The sequence below is a fragment of the Semicossyphus pulcher genome, unplaced genomic scaffold (assembly GCF_022749685.1).
Source record: "Semicossyphus pulcher isolate SPU_LCO1_2020_fin unplaced genomic scaffold, fSemPul1.0.p SCAF_10, whole genome shotgun sequence".
Classification (NCBI taxonomy): Eukaryota; Metazoa; Chordata; class Actinopteri; order Labriformes; family Labridae; genus Semicossyphus; species Semicossyphus pulcher.
The window spans coordinates 24,370,465-24,388,226 of record NW_027211604.1 but is presented as its reverse complement, the minus strand read 5'-3'; the positions used below and the strand labels follow the sequence as shown (position 1 = coordinate 24,388,226).

Sequence of the window (17,762 nt, the reverse complement as noted above, 5' to 3'; positions counted from 1 at the left end):
CATTATGTTCATTACCATGTGCAACAATACTCTTCAATATCAGGCTACATTATGTTCATTACCATGTGCAACAATACTCTTCAATATCAGGCTACATTATGTTCATTATCATGTGCAACAATACTATTCTATATCAGGCTACATTATGTTCATTATCATGTGCAACAATACTATTCTATATCAGGCTACATTATGTTCATTATCATGTGCAACAATACTCTTCAATATCAGGCTACATTATGTTCATTATCATGTGCAACAATACTCTTCAATATCAGGCTACATTATGTTCATTATCATGTGCAACAATACTCTTCAATATCAGGCTACATTATGTTCATTACCATGTGCAACAATACTCTTCAATATCAGGCTACATTATGTTCATTACCATGTGCAACAATACTCTTCAATATCAGGCTACATTATGTTCATTACCATGTGCAACAATACTCTTCAATATCAGGCTACATTATGTTCATTATCATGTGCAACAATACTCTTCAATATCAGGGGCCATACTTATATTTATGTATTTATGTATATAGAATGCATAATCATGTGCAGTACTTATTTATTAGTACCATGTGCAAAATGACTTTAACTTTTAATATCAGGAGCAACATAACCTTTTCTTAATTATTCTGTACAGTTACGTTCTATATCATTTGCTGTCTTCAAATTCATAATCTTGTGCAATATAAGATGTGACTCCTTTATAACTGTCAATGCTACTATCAATTTAATTGCCACCATCACTTTCGGCTTTTTGTAGACAACGTATTGTAATATTGTGCTTCTATTCAGCACTGTCTATTTAGCATGAACCCATACACTTTACATACACTTACATTTGAGTTGTTTTTTGTATGACTCTTACTTTGAACTTTATTTTTGGAGCAATCTGGCACTTTACTTTCCTCAGAAGAAAAAGCTTCTGATAATGAAGATGAACTTATTTCTATTATATGTCTTTATTTTTGTTTAAAGCCACACATGTTGGGAACCAGCAGTTAAATGTGAAATCCTCGGGTGTTGGGCGTTAGCACATGATTACGTTTACTTTTTGTTTAGGAGACCTTAAGGGAAACTTTTCCCTCTCTTACTTGACTGCACAGTTTGATCAGACTTGGACACAGCCGGTTGCAGCTCGGCGAGACTTTCCCCGCTTTCTGTCTCTACACGTTCTGAAGAATAAACAACTTATCAGTTAGCTTAAAGTGCAGCTTTTCTGCTGCAGATAAACAAAAACCACCCTGATACTCCCACCTCCATGTTTATCTGAGCCTACAGGAGGACCTCTCACACCCCAGACCGACTCCCACACCCAAACAGGAGGTGTGTTACCGCGGTGACCGCCAAGTCCCACCTCAACTTGACCCTACTAAAGAACATGTTTAAATACAGCATCCATAACCAGAGACGTGGTAAATAAATGGAATTACTGGATCTTTTTGTGCGTTTTACAATAGATTTAAAAAAGGACAATAAAAACGATGTATCTGTGCTTGTAATGAAAAGACAAACATTATTATGATTCATTTAAACACAAATTAGTATATACAGAAAAATGAGAATTTAAAATAGCTGCAATAATATAATATTGAATGTAAATCAAACCTGTCAAAGTTTTAAATAAAACTTGAACTAGTTTTACTACTGGAGTGCACTCCACATGTTGGGCTGTCCCCCACACTGCCTGATTTAAACACTTATTCTGGCCTTGTATGCCTGTATTGGTGGAGAGGACAGTGGATGGTGTTGGAAACAGGGGAGAGAAAGTGGGGAAGCCACTCGGAGGGGGTCCGAGGGTGGCAGTTAAACCTGGGGCGTCTGCATCAAAACAATCAACTTTTGTTTTGTTGTCTTTAAATCTTTTTGTTATTGTTTTTTTTAAATGTTTTTATTGAACAGCACGTTGGTCAACTTTAGTTGTTAAATTTAACTATGATACATTCAAAGAAGATATATACCAAATAAAACAATGTGTAAACTACCGGATCATGATGACCTCAGCTGTTTCTATGTAGTTGATACGTAAGCACACATAGACTTATGACATCACATGAAAAGGAGTGATGTTGCTTTTATACAACAGTTACACAAACAGCAGTAATTATCAACAACAGATTATTTTCTGCTCCGCCAACTCAACTTGTTCCACAACTTCACTGAAGCTGGACTGTTGTTGCCAGGCAACCCAAACATCCTCCTGCTCTCTGTGTCTCCAGGTGACCACAGATCAGCTGTTTTTATCATGTACATTTACCTGTTTGTTTTAATTGATCATCAACCAGTGAAATCAGAGTCTGTGTGTGACTCAGAGGTACCAGCTCGATCACTGTAGAGACACACGGTCTGCTGACATGTTGATTAACAGTGATCAGAACACCTGGCTGAAGCGGAGTGATACACAGAGTGAAAAGTCCCAGTGATGTTGTTCTCTGTATCAGCACTCATGGAACGCCTCTTGTCCAATCAGATTACTCGGTCACTAATATTGTAATTATTGTGTAAATTCTGAACTACATGACTCTGATCTTGTTGTTTTACTAGTTTACCAGCTTTGCAGCAGTTTGGGCGATTTGAATCTAATAAGTCCAGAGTTTCTAGCAGAATATAAAGGTGCGCGATCCTCCTGTGAGGACAAAAACATGACGATCACAATCTGTCAGATATTTAAGATAAACTACACCAAACGACGCTCTGCTCCATCACAGGCCAGGTGTAATTTGAAGCTGTGAATCTGACGTGAGCTGTCTGTGTGACACATCCAATAAAAACACATCTCAGCCTTCCATATCCTGGAGTCTACCTGAGCGTGTGAAAAAGAGTTTAATAAGTCAGATAACATGACATCAGCTGACGTATCGATGTATTAAATTCAAACCCTGTGAAACCATCACACATAAATCCAGCAGCTGTGACGTTCAGAGAAGCTGCACATCAGATGAATAACTGCAGGGAGAGATTAAGAGGCAGGGTCTTACACAGGTGGTGATGAAGCTCCGTGTCGGGTTATTGCTCGGTTCTTTTAATCAAACATGAATGAAACACAGGGCAAAATTCACGACTAAATCTGAGAGGTTCAGACATGAAGAATGTTCGGGGAAGTATGAGAAATACTGCATTTGTGATTCTGCTGCTCAGTTCAAAATAAACTGGGTGCATAAAATAAACAGTATGGCTGTTAATGTCTCTGTGCACCAGATTTATACGGGCATTCTTCTCCATGTGCATCCAGTAAATCTGTGCAGATTCTGAGTCCAAGTGTTCGGGGTCGAGCAGGAGGAGGGTTTAGGTCGCGCCTAAGTGTCCCAAAGGATTGTGTCAGAAGCGGCCGAGCTCATCGTAGCCGTCTTATTAACCTAAAGAGAGGCAGTGTCAATGAAACCTGACAACAGAATATCCTCCAGGTTTCGTTCATCGGGTAGTCTGCGATGTCTCCTTTAAGGTGAGTGATATCCTGTTAGGCCTCTGGAGTAGGGTGCAGTCATTGCAGCCGAGGCCTGCGGGGACCAGTCGCTTTGAAAGTAAACCTGAGGCGGGGATGTGTAAGAACAAGATAAAAATGAAAACCAAATAAATGAAGAGGCTTTAAAAAGTTTAATGACATTAGAACCACAAAAATAAAACACTTCAAAGCGACATGGCGCCAGCAGGCTGCTCTCCTGCCTGCAGACACTAGAGCATCTACAGATGTTGCACATATTTTTGTGCATCCTCAAAAGATATTGTACAGATTCTTCTTGTGTATTTTATAAATATTAAACACATTCTTATGTGTATACATTGAGCAGATATATCTATATACAGCTCCGGAAAAAGAGGCCGCTCCAAATGTTCCTTAAGCATCTCTGTCTTCATGTCACAGCCGGCCCAATCCAGATCTGAACCTCACTGAAACCTCCTGACTGTGATCAGGAGGAAGACGGACGATCACAAGACATCGAACAAAGACGAGCTGCCTCCAGAGCGGCCTAACGTCACCCAGCAGCTCTGAGACGGACAGGAGGAGCTGTGATCACAAACCACCAAACACTGACCTCTGAACTCTTCCTCAGTTATTCTGTTGTTTCAACATGAACTTGTTTTCTTTGTATTATTGGAGGTCTGAAAAACATCTTTTTGTTTTGTGAACCAGTCGTCAAATTCTGCAAATAAAAGACGCTGAATAAAAAGTTTATTTTACACAAACCTATAAAGTGTGTGTGTGTGTGTTCAATAGATAATGTAATCTTTATGTTTATTCTATAGATATTGTATAGTTCTAAAGTGTTTTGTCTACATTGTGTTTTCTACAGATATAGTCAATATTCTTATGTGTGTTCTGTATTGTACAATGGTTTATGTTTATTCTATTGTACAGATTTTACTTGTGTATTATATCTTTGCTGTCATTGTTGAGTTGACTTTTTATTTGATAATAATAATATATATATATGTATAATAATATAATAATACATATAATTAATGTGTATATTTAATATAATAATAATAATATGTCACTGGCTAACCTTCTGCTGTAACACAAACATTTCCTAGTTTGGGATCAATTAAGGACATCTGTTTATCGACCCTTCTACACTCAAACTAAACTGTTATATTAACAATAAAAGTTCTCCTCATTATAAACGAGTTCATATCAACGATCCAAGATAAACTTTTCTGCAAAGTCCGGCCGGGTGTGATGAGGGTGTGGAGGGCGGTCATTAGACAGAGGCACACAGGTTAGGACCAGATAAGACCCCCCCCATGCTGTCTGGTCCACCCAGATGTCATCACAGTATGCTAATGAGCCGGGGGGCCTTTAAGTGCAGGAGCCCAGCGTGCAGAGCGACGAGAAGCCAGTGAACAAGACGAGGACGAATAGCAGCCATAAAACAAGAACATGTGGAGGAAGGTGTCAGCACGCGATGACAGATGCCCCCGCACGCTGCGTCTGAAGAGGTGAGCGTGACAGAGAGGAGGCTTTATGTCTCTGCAGCGCGTTCTTTTTTTACAGTAAACTTAATAAAACAACCTGACTGTCTTAAAAATAGAAACCTCACAGCATGATTTACGTTCTCTTCGCTCGTCCTTCTCTGTACGCATCACTAATGAGTCATCCACCTTTGCCTTGCAGATTACGTTCACAGCAGGAGCTCGCTGCGAGCTGTGATGTCTTGTGCCCTGGACAGGATATCATCTTATACTGTAAGTTTATTAAAGAGACACTACAGTATAGATGATGTACTATCCAGGGTCTCATCCCCCCTCAGCACGCACTGACTGACTGAGGCACAGCAGGCCGCACACGCTCTAGAGGAGGGCCGTCAAACCGTTACCATTACTGAGTTTTTAGTAATGGTAAGGGTTATATGGCCCTCGCTCAAAGTCATCTCGACCTGGAGGATGTGAAAAATGGTGGTTTATGTGATATTCATGAGCTTCTGGAGGACATGTCTTCATCCTGTTTTTTTAAATGTACTTGTGGATGTATTTCAAATAAAGGTTATGGAAACAGAACAAATGAGTATGTCATTTATTTGGTAGAAAAACATCTAAAGCAGGGATCAGCGCTCTAAATATCTGGTGTTTGAAGGATGGCTTTAATGTGCTGGCTGACGTACATCAGCTATAATATTTCCAAGCAGCAGTTGGCTTGTCTAAGTGGTGATCTCTGCTGCGCAACCGGCTTGTCTAATCACTGGGAAGCAGCCGTCGCAGAGAGCAGGGAGAGCTGGAGGGGCTGACACAGCTTCTGTGAGACATTCAAGGCCTCCCCCTCCCTCCCGTCACCCTCGCTTCAGGCCACGAGCTGGTTATTCATCAAGATGCCCCGGATAGAGTAACCGTCGAGTTAACTCACAGGCAGCAGGAATGAATCCAATCACCATTATCTGACCCATTTTAGCATCAGGTTAGTGCTCCATTTTGCCATCCATTAGGGAGACAATTCAGCCCTCGGGGGCAGAGCGCGGCTTTATAAGAGCCAAAAAAGCAGAGGGAGGGAGGGAGAAAGGGAAGAAAGCAGCGGAACAAAAAGTGATAGTAGCAAAGGATGGATGGCCACACTTCAAAGGCAGCTGAGAAGGCTAAAGTGATGTGGGAGTGGAGGGAACGGGGCGGATGGTACATCAGGGACATCTGAGTGAACATGACTGTGCAGGTTCTGTGAGGCGCCAAACGCCCGCCAAGTTAAGAGCTCTGAGAGCCAAAGATAAACCATCGGCCTTTTCACAGCTCGCCAAACCTCCTCAGCCACGAACACACTGTCAAAGTTGTGTCAAAACATCCGTTTGATGAGGGTCTGTGTCATGTTTGTTGCCTTAAATATATCACTGCTAAATAAACTCCAGTTAATTATTCAGCTTCAGATGCTTTGATGGACATTTTTTCTCCATTTTACTGATTTAGATATTTGAAATGTCTTAGTGGAGGCATCCCTCACCGCTTCCCACAACGGTAGCTTCTTTTACATCCTACATCAAAATCTTTTATAGTGTCTGATGAGACTGCATGAAAGGATGCAGCTGATAAAGTCAGAGTGAAGAACAACATTTCTCTCCCTCAGTGGGAGCTCAGCATGGTGGATGTCTGCCACCTCACAGCTCCAGATCTGACTCTCTATGTCGGTCACTTGCAGAGATATATAACAGTCCATTTAAACCCAGAAGGATCCGTTCCACCTCTTCATCTCTTCAGGAGTTCACCATTAAAGTCCCTCCATCCTCCTCACTTGCTCAGTTTGACTGAGAGCTTCAGCCTCACTTCCCTGAGGAAGACCCGGCTCAGGTCCTCACCCGCTTCTCGAGCCATCCGCGCGACCATCTGCCCAGCTCTGCCGATCACCATCCTCTGCAGACAGAGACATACGAGTACAGTCAGCGGCCACAGAACAGAGAATCAATCTGTCTCATTTGGGTAATGTAGGATTAATGACATACATTTAGACTTAAAGCAGAATCCTGATGTGACTTTAGAACAGCAGAGGATGTTAGACGGTTTTATAAAATCAGGTTTCAACAGCATTTCTGAGATAAAAAAACAAAGCTTAGCAAAGATTAAAACATTTGTGTGAAACATGTGTTTGTCCTTTATGTTTTTGCTTTACTGAAAACTCTTTTTAATACCTACAGAATCTATAATTAAATGTTGGGAGGCTTCTGTCAGGATGCTGTGTCTATCAGCTGTATGGAGAAGGCCTGGGTTTATGTCAATGTCAATGTCACTTTTATTTATATGGCACATTTAAAGCAGCCAGTGGCCAACCAAAGTGCTTTACATGAAAGCAGGAAGAAACAATAAAAACAATAAAAGCATAAAACATATAAAAACATAAAAACAACAATATGGATAAACCTAATCAAATAAAAGAGACTATCCTCTGCCGAAGGCCAAAGTGAACAAGTGCGTTTTCAAAAGTTTTTTAAAAGTGGTGAAACAATTTGCAGTCCGGACAGTAAAAGGTAAAGCGTTCCACAGAGTGGGAGCCACAACAGCAAACGTTCAATCTCCTCTCGGTTTTAAAAATGATCGAGGGACATCCAGGACCACCTGATCGGTTTATCAAAGGACTCTGGCTCCTGACAGAACCTGGCTCTTTCTGGATCCTCAGAAGAATCCTCAATTCTCCCGTCACACATTCACACTTTTGATGGGCGGGGTAAAAAACGTATTCTCAGTAACTGGTTAGATGATCTGGTTGTGGTTATCCACATGGAGAAACTGCAAAGTAATCATTTAAAAAGCCAACATGAATGGGAACAATCCTGGGGCCGCTTTTTCACACTTTCCTCTGTTTAGTTTTTGCATATTCCCATTACGGACCGCTTCTATTTAACAATCAAATGTGGATGACATGAATGATACGTATGCTTTGTGTCCGACACATGGTTTCTTGGTTATTTGTACCCCTCCTCTCCTGATGCATGTGTGTGTGTGTGTGTGTGTGTGTGTGTGTGTGTCTTTAGGTTGGGTTATGGGTTTGGATTTTTGTTACAATAAAAATGTACAGAGGCTTTGTTTTAATCTATTAGACTGCACTGAGCTAGAAAGCAGGAACTCCTCATCTGATCAAGATCTGATTTCTGGTCAGTCGTCCCTCTGACTTCTCCTCCATCTGCAGTTCGTTCCTTATTTCCTGAGCTGAAGGTAAAAGCGACAGAGTGATGCTGGTCTTCTCGAGGTCAGCGGCCTTGAAGTGTTTCAGCGCCACAGATGGAGCTTCAAATATTCTTTGCCATCAAATATGTATGCTTTCAGAAAGGCTGCTCAAATATTTACACGGTAAGAAGACAAGGAAAGGGAATCTGGAGGTAAAAGGGAGCGGCACGTAAAGATGAGAGCGGCTACAGGTGTCGGTAACACGGGGAAGGTTTCACTTGGTTCACTCCCTGTCCCAGCATTTTGAATTAGTCCCACAGAGATACTTCGAACTATATTTTCTTCGTGCTGCATTCCCATTACATGTAACTGGTGTAAAAGAGGACTGAACAACAGGAGAAAACACTGAAGTGTCCTCACGGTGATAACAGGCTGTGTGAGACAATGTGACAGTGTCTTTGCAGACTTTGTTTTTTGTCACTTCGGATTGGAAGAAAAAGTTGATAAGAACCAGAAGTTCTCTTCTTTGGTTGTTTGATGCTTTAAAGTCTCATTGTGTTTCAGAGCACAGAAAGATACATAAAACACATAAACATCTGATGTAAGTTTAGAACAAAGGGCAATAAAAAGCCCTAACAAGTATAAATGGTGAATGTAGCTGAGGACTACAAATAAGCATCTGGACATACAGATGTTGACAGATGAGTCATATTTAATGCACAGGCCCTCCATGAGAGAGCAGAGAGCACTTACCATCTGAGTTTCTTTCTTGACATAAAGTTTCACAGAAATATCGAGCTTGTCGTCTCCTCCATCCTGCCACAGTTCAACAGACTGAAAACAGAAACATTCAAGTGTTAACAAATGATCAAGAAGGTGGAAGAGGAGTTGTCCTACAAGTCCCAGAATTCTTTTCATGTTGGGTAAAGGTGTCTTCCAGATGAGCCTGACGAGTGATTTCTAACAGCCCTATTTATACGATCCACTGTCTAAAGTGCATGGCTCGAAGTAAAGGTGCAGGACACAAAGGGGCTGTATTAAACCTCTTAAACATTCGTAGGTGTGTGAGACAATCTCAGATCCCATCGGCTACAGTCTGACAGCGATACAGCCTCTGGGGACAACGGCGAACATGCCGGGCGTGCAGCCGGCGGTTAGCGATAAACGACTTTCACTCAAGACTTCCTTTTCCGCGTGCTGCACTGTTACAGAAAAAGAACCCGTTCTTCCTGTCATTGAATTTTATTACGGGTCTTTAGTTTGCTGAAGTGTCAGCATCATGATGCAGGTTTGTAAAAAGTCAAAATGAAGCTTTGTCAGGTCCTCAAGACGAGAAGAAAACTTTTAAAATGCTCGTTTGTTGAACGGAGGTCGGACCGATCATGATGCATTCGAGGAAGTCGGGAAATCTGAACGATGAACGGCTTTTGTGACACAGCGTCAGGGAATTTATCTCAAGTTGAATTTTAGATGTAGAGCAGATTGTTAGCTGTTAGCTATTAGCATGCAGAGTCTGTTTATAGAGGTTAATAAGAAGCTGAATCGTCGTCAGATGACGCTGATGGAGCTGTGATGTCATTATGGAGGATTACGTTCTGCCTGCTTTTGCTCTCCTCACGGACTGTTCTTCCTGCATACGCCGCAGCCTGCTGATACGTGATTGGTCAATATTACTCGGACTACAAGCACAAACAGAAACCAGAATACTTGCCTTGCCTACAATCCCTGCCCCTGCCAACAGATTCTATATTTCTATGTAGAACCTACAGACAGACAGATATATGAATGAAACAAATCAGAGGGCCAGCTAATGTTTCCTTTGTAAGCCAGGCCCGCCTGCACCAGGCTGAAGCAGCTCATATAGGTGCATCTTCATCTGATAATGTGCCTCTTAAATGGCAGGATGATTCTAGCAGTAAAAATGAAATGGCTGTCATTTGGAAACAACACTTGCTGTGATCCACTTTGTGTCAGATTTAAGAAAGGCTCCACACATAACTAATGAAGTATGTTATACAGTTTGACCTAATAGTGTGATTCTACACCTGTGGATAAAGACATACTTTAGCAGCAGTACAGACTAACATGAAAAAATAAAACTATGCCAGAATGGAGGATTAAGCATACAGAATTGTCCCCCGGGGTGCAAACAAAAAGCCATAGTGAAGTGTGCAGCTGTGGGTGCCAAGAGCTGCATCAAAGCAGCCGTCAGCACGCAGACTGAAAGTGAGCATGAAAGGCTTTAACTAAGCCACAGAATCAGAGCAGTGAGATGTGATGGGTGCAGTCAGTTAGCTGTCAGATTATCAGCACACGTCACTGACAGCGTCTCTAACTTTATAAGTCACCTGTGTCATTGAATAGGGCACCTCCTGGGGCAGGTACTCCAGAAGCTTCTCTCTGATGATGTTGGTGCAGACCTCCTCTGGACTCTGGTCAGTCAGGACCTCACTGTGGTACTGCCACGAGCCCGGCTTGGCTGCAACCATGAAGTAGCTCTACAACAGTGAGAATAAACCCAGTTATATCATCTAATACAGAAATAACAAACAAACGAATATATATTATAGATTCAATGTTCTGTGGACATGTGAGTTTACTTATTAACATTTGTTTTTTGTTGCTCCTCTTCCATTAAACTTTATCTGAACTCACATTTAAGGTTGTTTCTTGTTTTGCTTTATTGTTTTGATTTGATACTTCTCCCATTGAATATCCTGCTTTTTGCTTTGTCTGTCAAAGCAGTTTGTAACCTTCTAATCACTTTCATGGTTCCATGTATATATCACTATAGAGGCAGAATGCTAGCAGTTTTCAACATGTATTTATCATTTTAAAAAAGTCTCCTATAATCAGTTTCTCTCACTCTGAGCATGATCTAACACGAACCTTTAGCGTGTGGACGTCCTCTCTGTCCACAGCCGAGAGCATGAAGACGTCCTTGAAGTGAGGCCAGCCCTGCTGACCCCTCAGCGCCTTCAGCTGCTCTTTGCTCAGAGCAGAGTTTGAATCATCGCTGTCCTCAGGTCCTGCTTCGTCCTCCTCAAGCGATGACTCCGAGCTCCTCTGCAGCCTTTTTTCAGCCCACGGAGGCTTGATGACCGGCCTGACCCGCATTTTACGTCCATTCACAAATCCGCAGGTCAACTCTGCTGTGATATCCAGAAGCCTGTCCTTCGTCTTTAGCAGGTCGACCTTAAAAACAGAAGAAAGTGAACACGTCTGCAAGATTCTATTTAAAGTTTGGGAAGTATTTAAATCTAACTGGTGTCTGGCAAAAGCCCGCTTATATTCTATTTTATTTATTGTCAGTATGTCCATTGAACAAACTATAACAGGAACTCAAACCTACCAACAAATAGTGCCTATATTTTCAATGATCTTTATTTTTCCTCTACGCAATTATAACCATTAAAATATATCAGAGAGCAGCAGTGTAACACTTGGTGACATGTTCCTTTGTTACCAGTAACATGGACACATCCTCCCAATGCTGTGAGAGTCACAAGAGCACCAAATGTAAATCAATCAACAAATATTTAATTCAGTGTCCAGCTGCGTTGGGAAATTAGTTTGTATGTTTGTATAAAGATTTGTATCTTCAGTAGCACTGAAAAGGCTCTGAGCTGAGCGCCAGTCCTGTGAGACTGACTAACACACTGTCGGTTTGGGTCTTTTCAAGAGATGTGTAAATTATAACACAAGTAATAAAAACTATTGTTCTTGTCCTTCTACTCCAGATTATAGTCAACATTTTAATAACACAAAGGTCTCAGGTAGCCTATTTCTGTATCTGTGAATGAATCAGTTTTAAATAGGGATGCACGATATTATCTGCACGTTATCGGTATCGGCCGATATTGGCTTAAAAATGAACTATCGGATATCGGCCAACACCCAGATATCTGTCGATATAATTAACTGATAAAATAATGTGCTGCTGCATACTTTATTAAATGCCCGACCTCGGCGCAATGTCCCTGGCGCGAAGAAGACCGGCGCGGCGCAGCGTGATGATGTCACGTGTGTCTACCTGCAGCACGAGAGAGTTAGAAGCCAAAATGTCCGTGGTGTGGAAGTTTTTCAAAGTGTCCGAAATAGAAAGCAAAACTGCTATTTGCAATGAATGCTCAGCTTCGGTGATGCGAGGAGGAGCCAAGGCAAAGTCTTTCAACACTACTAACTTGATTAACCATCTCAAGACCCGTCACCCCGACCGTTGTAACAAATGTGATAAGAGTATCACCGTTATACTGTACGCTAATTCCAATACAGAAGAGAGTTGATGATCTCTGCAATTAGTAAGTAAGCCTGAGTGTGTGTTAGTGTGTGTATATTTCTGGGAATAATACCTTATTGAGGACCAGGACTGCGGGGATGTCAGGATGCTGGGCCAGACATTTTAACACCTCAAAGTCAAGTCTGTTGCACATCCATCTGTCCGACACATCCACCATGACAACCACTGAGAAAAGACATGTTATTAGAAGCCTTGAAACCCAGAACTGTTAAATCTGATACATACAAAACTATTAGAAAGAAAACTGCAGCTCAGGTGCAATTAATAAAAGTGAATTATTATACCTAGATCAGCTTCCTTCACTGTGTTCCAGGGATCCACGAGCAAAGACTTCTCCAGCTGGTGTCTGTGGAAACAGAGCGTCCACACATCTATTATCCATCCGTCCATCTATCCATCCATCCATCCATCCATCCATCCATCCATCCATCCTCTTCTGCTTATTTGTGGCTTGGTCACGGGGGCAGCAGGCTAAGCAAGTTGACCCAGGCGTCCCTCTCCCCTGTAACGTTTTCCAGTTCCTCCTGGGGGCCTCTAAGGCGTTCCCAGGTCAGATAGGATATATAATCCCTCCAGCAAGCTCTGGGTCTGCCCCGGGGTCTCCTCCCAGTTGGGAGGTGTCTAGAAGGCAATCTAATCAGATGCCCCAACAACCTCAATTGGCTCTACTACGAGTTGCAGCTCTACTCTCTGCGGATATCTGAGCTCCTTACCTTACTCTTAGGCTGAGCTCAGCCACCCTACAGAGGAAACTCATTTTGGCCGCTTGTATGTGTGACCTCATACTTTCAGTCACTCACAAAGCTCATGACCATAGGTGAGCGTTGGGAGAGAGATTCCCCACAACAGTCCGGTACAACGGCCGCATTATCGCTGATGCTTCAACGATCCCTCTGTCAATCTCACAATCCATTGTACCCTCACTCGTGAACAAGACTCGGAGATACTTGAACTCCTTCATTTGCGGCAGAGACTTACTCCCCACCCGGAGGGGGCAATCCACCTTTTTTTGGCATCCTTAGACTTGGAGGTGCTGACCGTCACCCCAACCGCTTCACACGCGGCTGCAAACTGCCACAGTGCCTGCTGGACGTCCCAGCTTCATGAAATCAACAGAACCACATCCCAGACGGGACATCCTCCTCCGCCTGGGTGCAACTTGAGATCCTGTCCCCAAAAATCACAAACAGAATCGGTGACAAGGGACAGCCCGGGCAGAAGCCAACACACACCGGGAACGTGTCTGACTTTGTGCAGAGAATGCAGACACAGCTCTCACTGTAGTTGTACAGGGAAGGCTAGTAGCAACAACCCCAGTACCCCATATTCCTACAGGACCCCCTGACTAGATCGTAGGCCTTCTCCAACTCCACAAAACACATGTAGACTAGATGAACAAACTCCCATGCCCCCCCCCGCAAGAGTTGGTCCACTGTGAGGCATGTCAGGCAGGACAGCCCAACAATGTCCAGAGCCTTCAGCATCTCAGGGCGCATCTCATCTACACCTGGTGCCCTGCCACTGAGGAGCTTTTAAACTATCTCAGTGACCTCTGCCAAAGATATAGATCAGGCTTCCCCTGGATCTTCAAACTCTGCCTCGTCATCAGAGGAAGTGTTGGTTGGGTGCAGGAGTTCCTTAAAGTGTTCCTTCCACCACTCAACGATATAACCAGTCTGGGTCAGCAGTTCTCCACCCCTGCTTAAAACAGCTTGAGCCAACCCTGCTTCCCCCTCCTGAGCTGTTGAACAGTTTGCCAGGACTTCCCTGCGGCCAACCGAATGTTCTTCTCCATAGCCCCCCCCCCAGAACTTCTCCCACACCCAGGTTTTTGCTTCAACGACCACTGAAACCACAGCCCTTCTGGCCAACTGGTATCTGTCTGCTTCTTCTGGAGACCCCTTGGCTAACCATGTCTGAAAGGCCTCCTTCTTCAGCCTGAGAGCTTCAGGTTGTGGACAGGTTCTTAGGTTGCCACCATGATGGACACCGATAGCCTTCTGACCAACTCCTAGCAGCTGCTTCCACAATGGAGGCCTTGAACATGGCCCACTTGGGTTCCATGTCCCCGGGTATGCACGAGAAATTCTTCTGGAGGCGGGAGTTGAAGATCTTTCAGACAAGGGCCACCGCCAGACGTTCCCAGTTAACCTTCACCACACGTTAAGGATTACAAGGTCCCCCGCTACCTGATCCAACTCACACCCAGGTGCACAGTTGACAGCTCTCCAAATGTCCTTACCCGAGTGTCCTAGACATACAGCCACACTCTCTGCAACTTGCAGTCACAGCATCCCCACACCTGCCTGGTGCCTCTCACCCTGGGCAACAAGAGAATCCCGCCCCTCTCCAGGAGTTTTGTTCCAGAACCAGTGCTGTGTGTGGATGTGAGCCCAACTATATCTAGTTGGTAGCATTCCAACCTCCACACTAGCTCTGCTTCCTTCCCCGCCAGAGATGTGACGTTCCACATACTGAGGATCAGCCTGCCAAGGCTCCCGCCTGCCTGCAGCCAAAGGCTAACTCCCCACCAAGCACATATATTATATGGGATAATAATACTGCATGTAGACTGCAAAGACTGCAAAATAACAAAAAATTTAAAATGCACCTTTTGACCTTTGATACAGTTGTGAGTCCAGGAGTGTCCAGTAAAATCTACAAAAAATGCACAAACAGTTATTATCAACTTTTCAATCGGATTATTGAATTCCAACAGAAAAGATATAAAAAGGTTCTTACTATCTGTGTATCTTCTTCTGTCAGGACGCCCAGGGCTCGTGACCGTGTGGTGTGTACTTTCTTAGACACTGCAAACACCTTCAAGAAATAGATTTTAAAATGTGAGCCTCAACTCCTCCTCAGTAACACAGACACATTAAAATGTGCAAGTTCAAAAATAAGACAGTAAAGACCTTCCTGCCGAGGAGCTGATTTGACAACGTGGACTTCCCAGCGTTTGGAGCACCTATTACAGCCACTTTCAAAACTTTTGAGTTGTCTGGCTGATCTGGGTGTCTTAGTAACAAAGATAATTGTTCACCTGTAAATACACAAATTAGACAAACAAAAAAGTGAATATGACAGAAGTAAAAAAAGAAATAAACAGGAACTAGATGATGAATAATCAGATGAGTCTGATTACCGCCGTCAGGTGGAACTGAGGCTGGAGGGCGATAAAGGCTGCTCTCTGCCTCTGCTGCTTTTCCTTTCATCAGTCTGTTGAGAAATGCCTCTGATGTAATAAAACAGGCAGGAGTGAAGATGAACCCGCTCGTCCCTCCTCGGCTGCAGGCCGCATTTCCTGTAAAGACATCAAGATCTACTACGTCACTTCACAGCCAGCAGGGAAGCAAGGTCACTGAGTAGTTCTGCTAACCCGAATCTGGATATGTAACAGACAGTATAATAATGTATTTGGATGGTGCTTTCCATAAACTCATTTGTAAAGTTGAAAACAGAACCCTCTCTTTCAAGCAACATTTTGGAGCTATGACGCACACGTCTTTAGGGAACCACAGAAACTGTACGTTTATTGTTATTACCAGAAACTTTAGTTTAAACTTCTGCTGAAACTAAACTATAACTGGATTGGCAGATAATTAGTAGAAATTCTGAAAACTAATGTCAATTCATTAATCAAGAAGTAATGTTTAAGAATATTTGCTACTTTAGTAATTTACATACAAATGAATGGAAAAGGTTTGGATCGTCTTACAGCTCTCTGAAGACATCACCACTTTTGCTTCCTTAAAAATAGATAGTGTCAGAGATCTTTTTTATAGACTTAAAAATAATTTGTTTAGTGAAACGAAAATATGTCACAGACGACTCCACAGTGCAAACTGGCAGCCCTGTCTCAGACAAATATAGGGATGTAGAGAACAAGCTGCCCAGCAAGTGAGACCACCAAATCTTAACATTTCCCCTTCAAACATGTTTAAGAACATAAAAATATTTTTAATACCTCCTCAGAAATTCTTCACCTACATCTCCTCCGTCACTGACCCGTATAGAATATAGAAATATTTAAAGATTGTTCATTTCAATAGGTTAACTGCTGGACATAAGTATAAACCTACTTTACAGTGAAGCGTGTTCACAGAGCATGCACACTGGAGGTTTAGAGTTTACAACTCACACATCTGTAAGCTCTATATACATTGTTAGTTTCTGACATGGTTGTGATGTCATACATTTGTACAAGCCTCAGATTTTTGGTGAGCACAGAGACATTTTCCATGCTTCAGCCGATGAATATGAAAACATCAAACCTTCGAATATTTCTAATCAAATCTGACAAAAAACGTGATGTTCATTGGGGAAAAAATAATTGTAATGTGTTCATACCGGTGGTGCGACCGGTGTGTTGTTTTATCAGGCTGAAGCAGTAGCTGTAGGAAAGACACATCTACTCATATGTTGTTATTGTCTGTCAGTAATGTGTCTGCATTACTTCAAACCTGGGCTTGGATGAAACTGTCGTCTTGTTGGACATTAAACCTGACATAATACCATTTTTATCCACACATAAGCAAAAAGTGCGCATCTGTGCCTTTAAATTCGGTCGCCCTGTCAAAACGATAAGGTCATGTTTTCCCCTTTTTAATTACCACAGTCTTACTCAGAAACGCAATTGGCCTCATAATAATAGAAATAACAATTAATGAGCATGATGAACCCTGTTGTGGACTGACCTGCTGTGAGAAACCATGACGCACTTTCTTGTCGCGCGGCCAGGACGACCCGCGAGGAGAGGAGGGCGGAGTCTCTGAAGAAGCGAGCACACACTCTGAGAGCCATTTAGCTCTAATATAAGTTACTGTTGTATTTCAGCAAGTATTACAGAATTTATCGCTTCAGAGGTGAACCGCTGTTTACATTCACATTGCCTACAGGGGGACACCATGATGGTTTGGCCAAAGAGAAGCTTCTTCCGGTCTAAAGAGCGTCCTCGCAGAGGTTTCACTATAAACTACACCTCCCCCTAGCGACTGTTATTTCAACTACTTAATCTTTCTTTATCCAACAAACTCTCTGAAACAACTATAAAACTCACATTCAGTTATTCATTGTAAACATGTTCGTCCTTGAAGCTTTTAAAGCTACATAGCATCTTTACAACGCAGCCCCAGTTAAATGGGTTTTTTTTCCAAATTAAAACCAGATTGAAATGTCTTTTGTTTAACATCACTTAATTTATTTAAATGTGTATGTTGATATTTACCGCTTATTTGAATGTAACATCTTCTAACCGGGATAAAGTCTCTTTGTTGCTCTCTTTTATCCGGTCAAGATTAACAACTACAAAGACAAACAGCAGAATAAGCTTAAGTCTTTACCTAAAAATTACAGGTCAGGGTTTGAGTGAGCA

The 17,762-nt window shown here is 42.5% G+C and overlaps 1 protein-coding gene across 1 annotated transcript; it reads right to left on the bottom strand.

Annotated features, from left to right (window-relative positions):
• Positions 1-3,591: 3,591 nt before the first annotated feature.
• On the bottom strand, positions 3,592-17,207 carry eral1 (Era-like 12S mitochondrial rRNA chaperone 1). Its single transcript, XM_069670307.1, has 11 exons — positions 17,086-17,207; positions 15,534-15,692; positions 15,304-15,431; positions 15,131-15,208; positions 15,000-15,046; positions 12,673-12,734; positions 12,441-12,553; positions 10,978-11,283; positions 10,437-10,586; positions 8,842-8,922; positions 3,592-6,840 (listed from the first exon to the last, which is right to left on the bottom strand). The coding sequence occupies exons 1-11, from the start codon at positions 17,189-17,191 to the stop codon at positions 6,718-6,720; spliced, it is 1,353 nt and encodes a 450-aa protein (XP_069526408.1). The 5' UTR covers positions 17,192-17,207; the 3' UTR covers positions 3,592-6,717.
• Between the last annotated feature and the right edge of the window lie 555 nt (positions 17,208-17,762).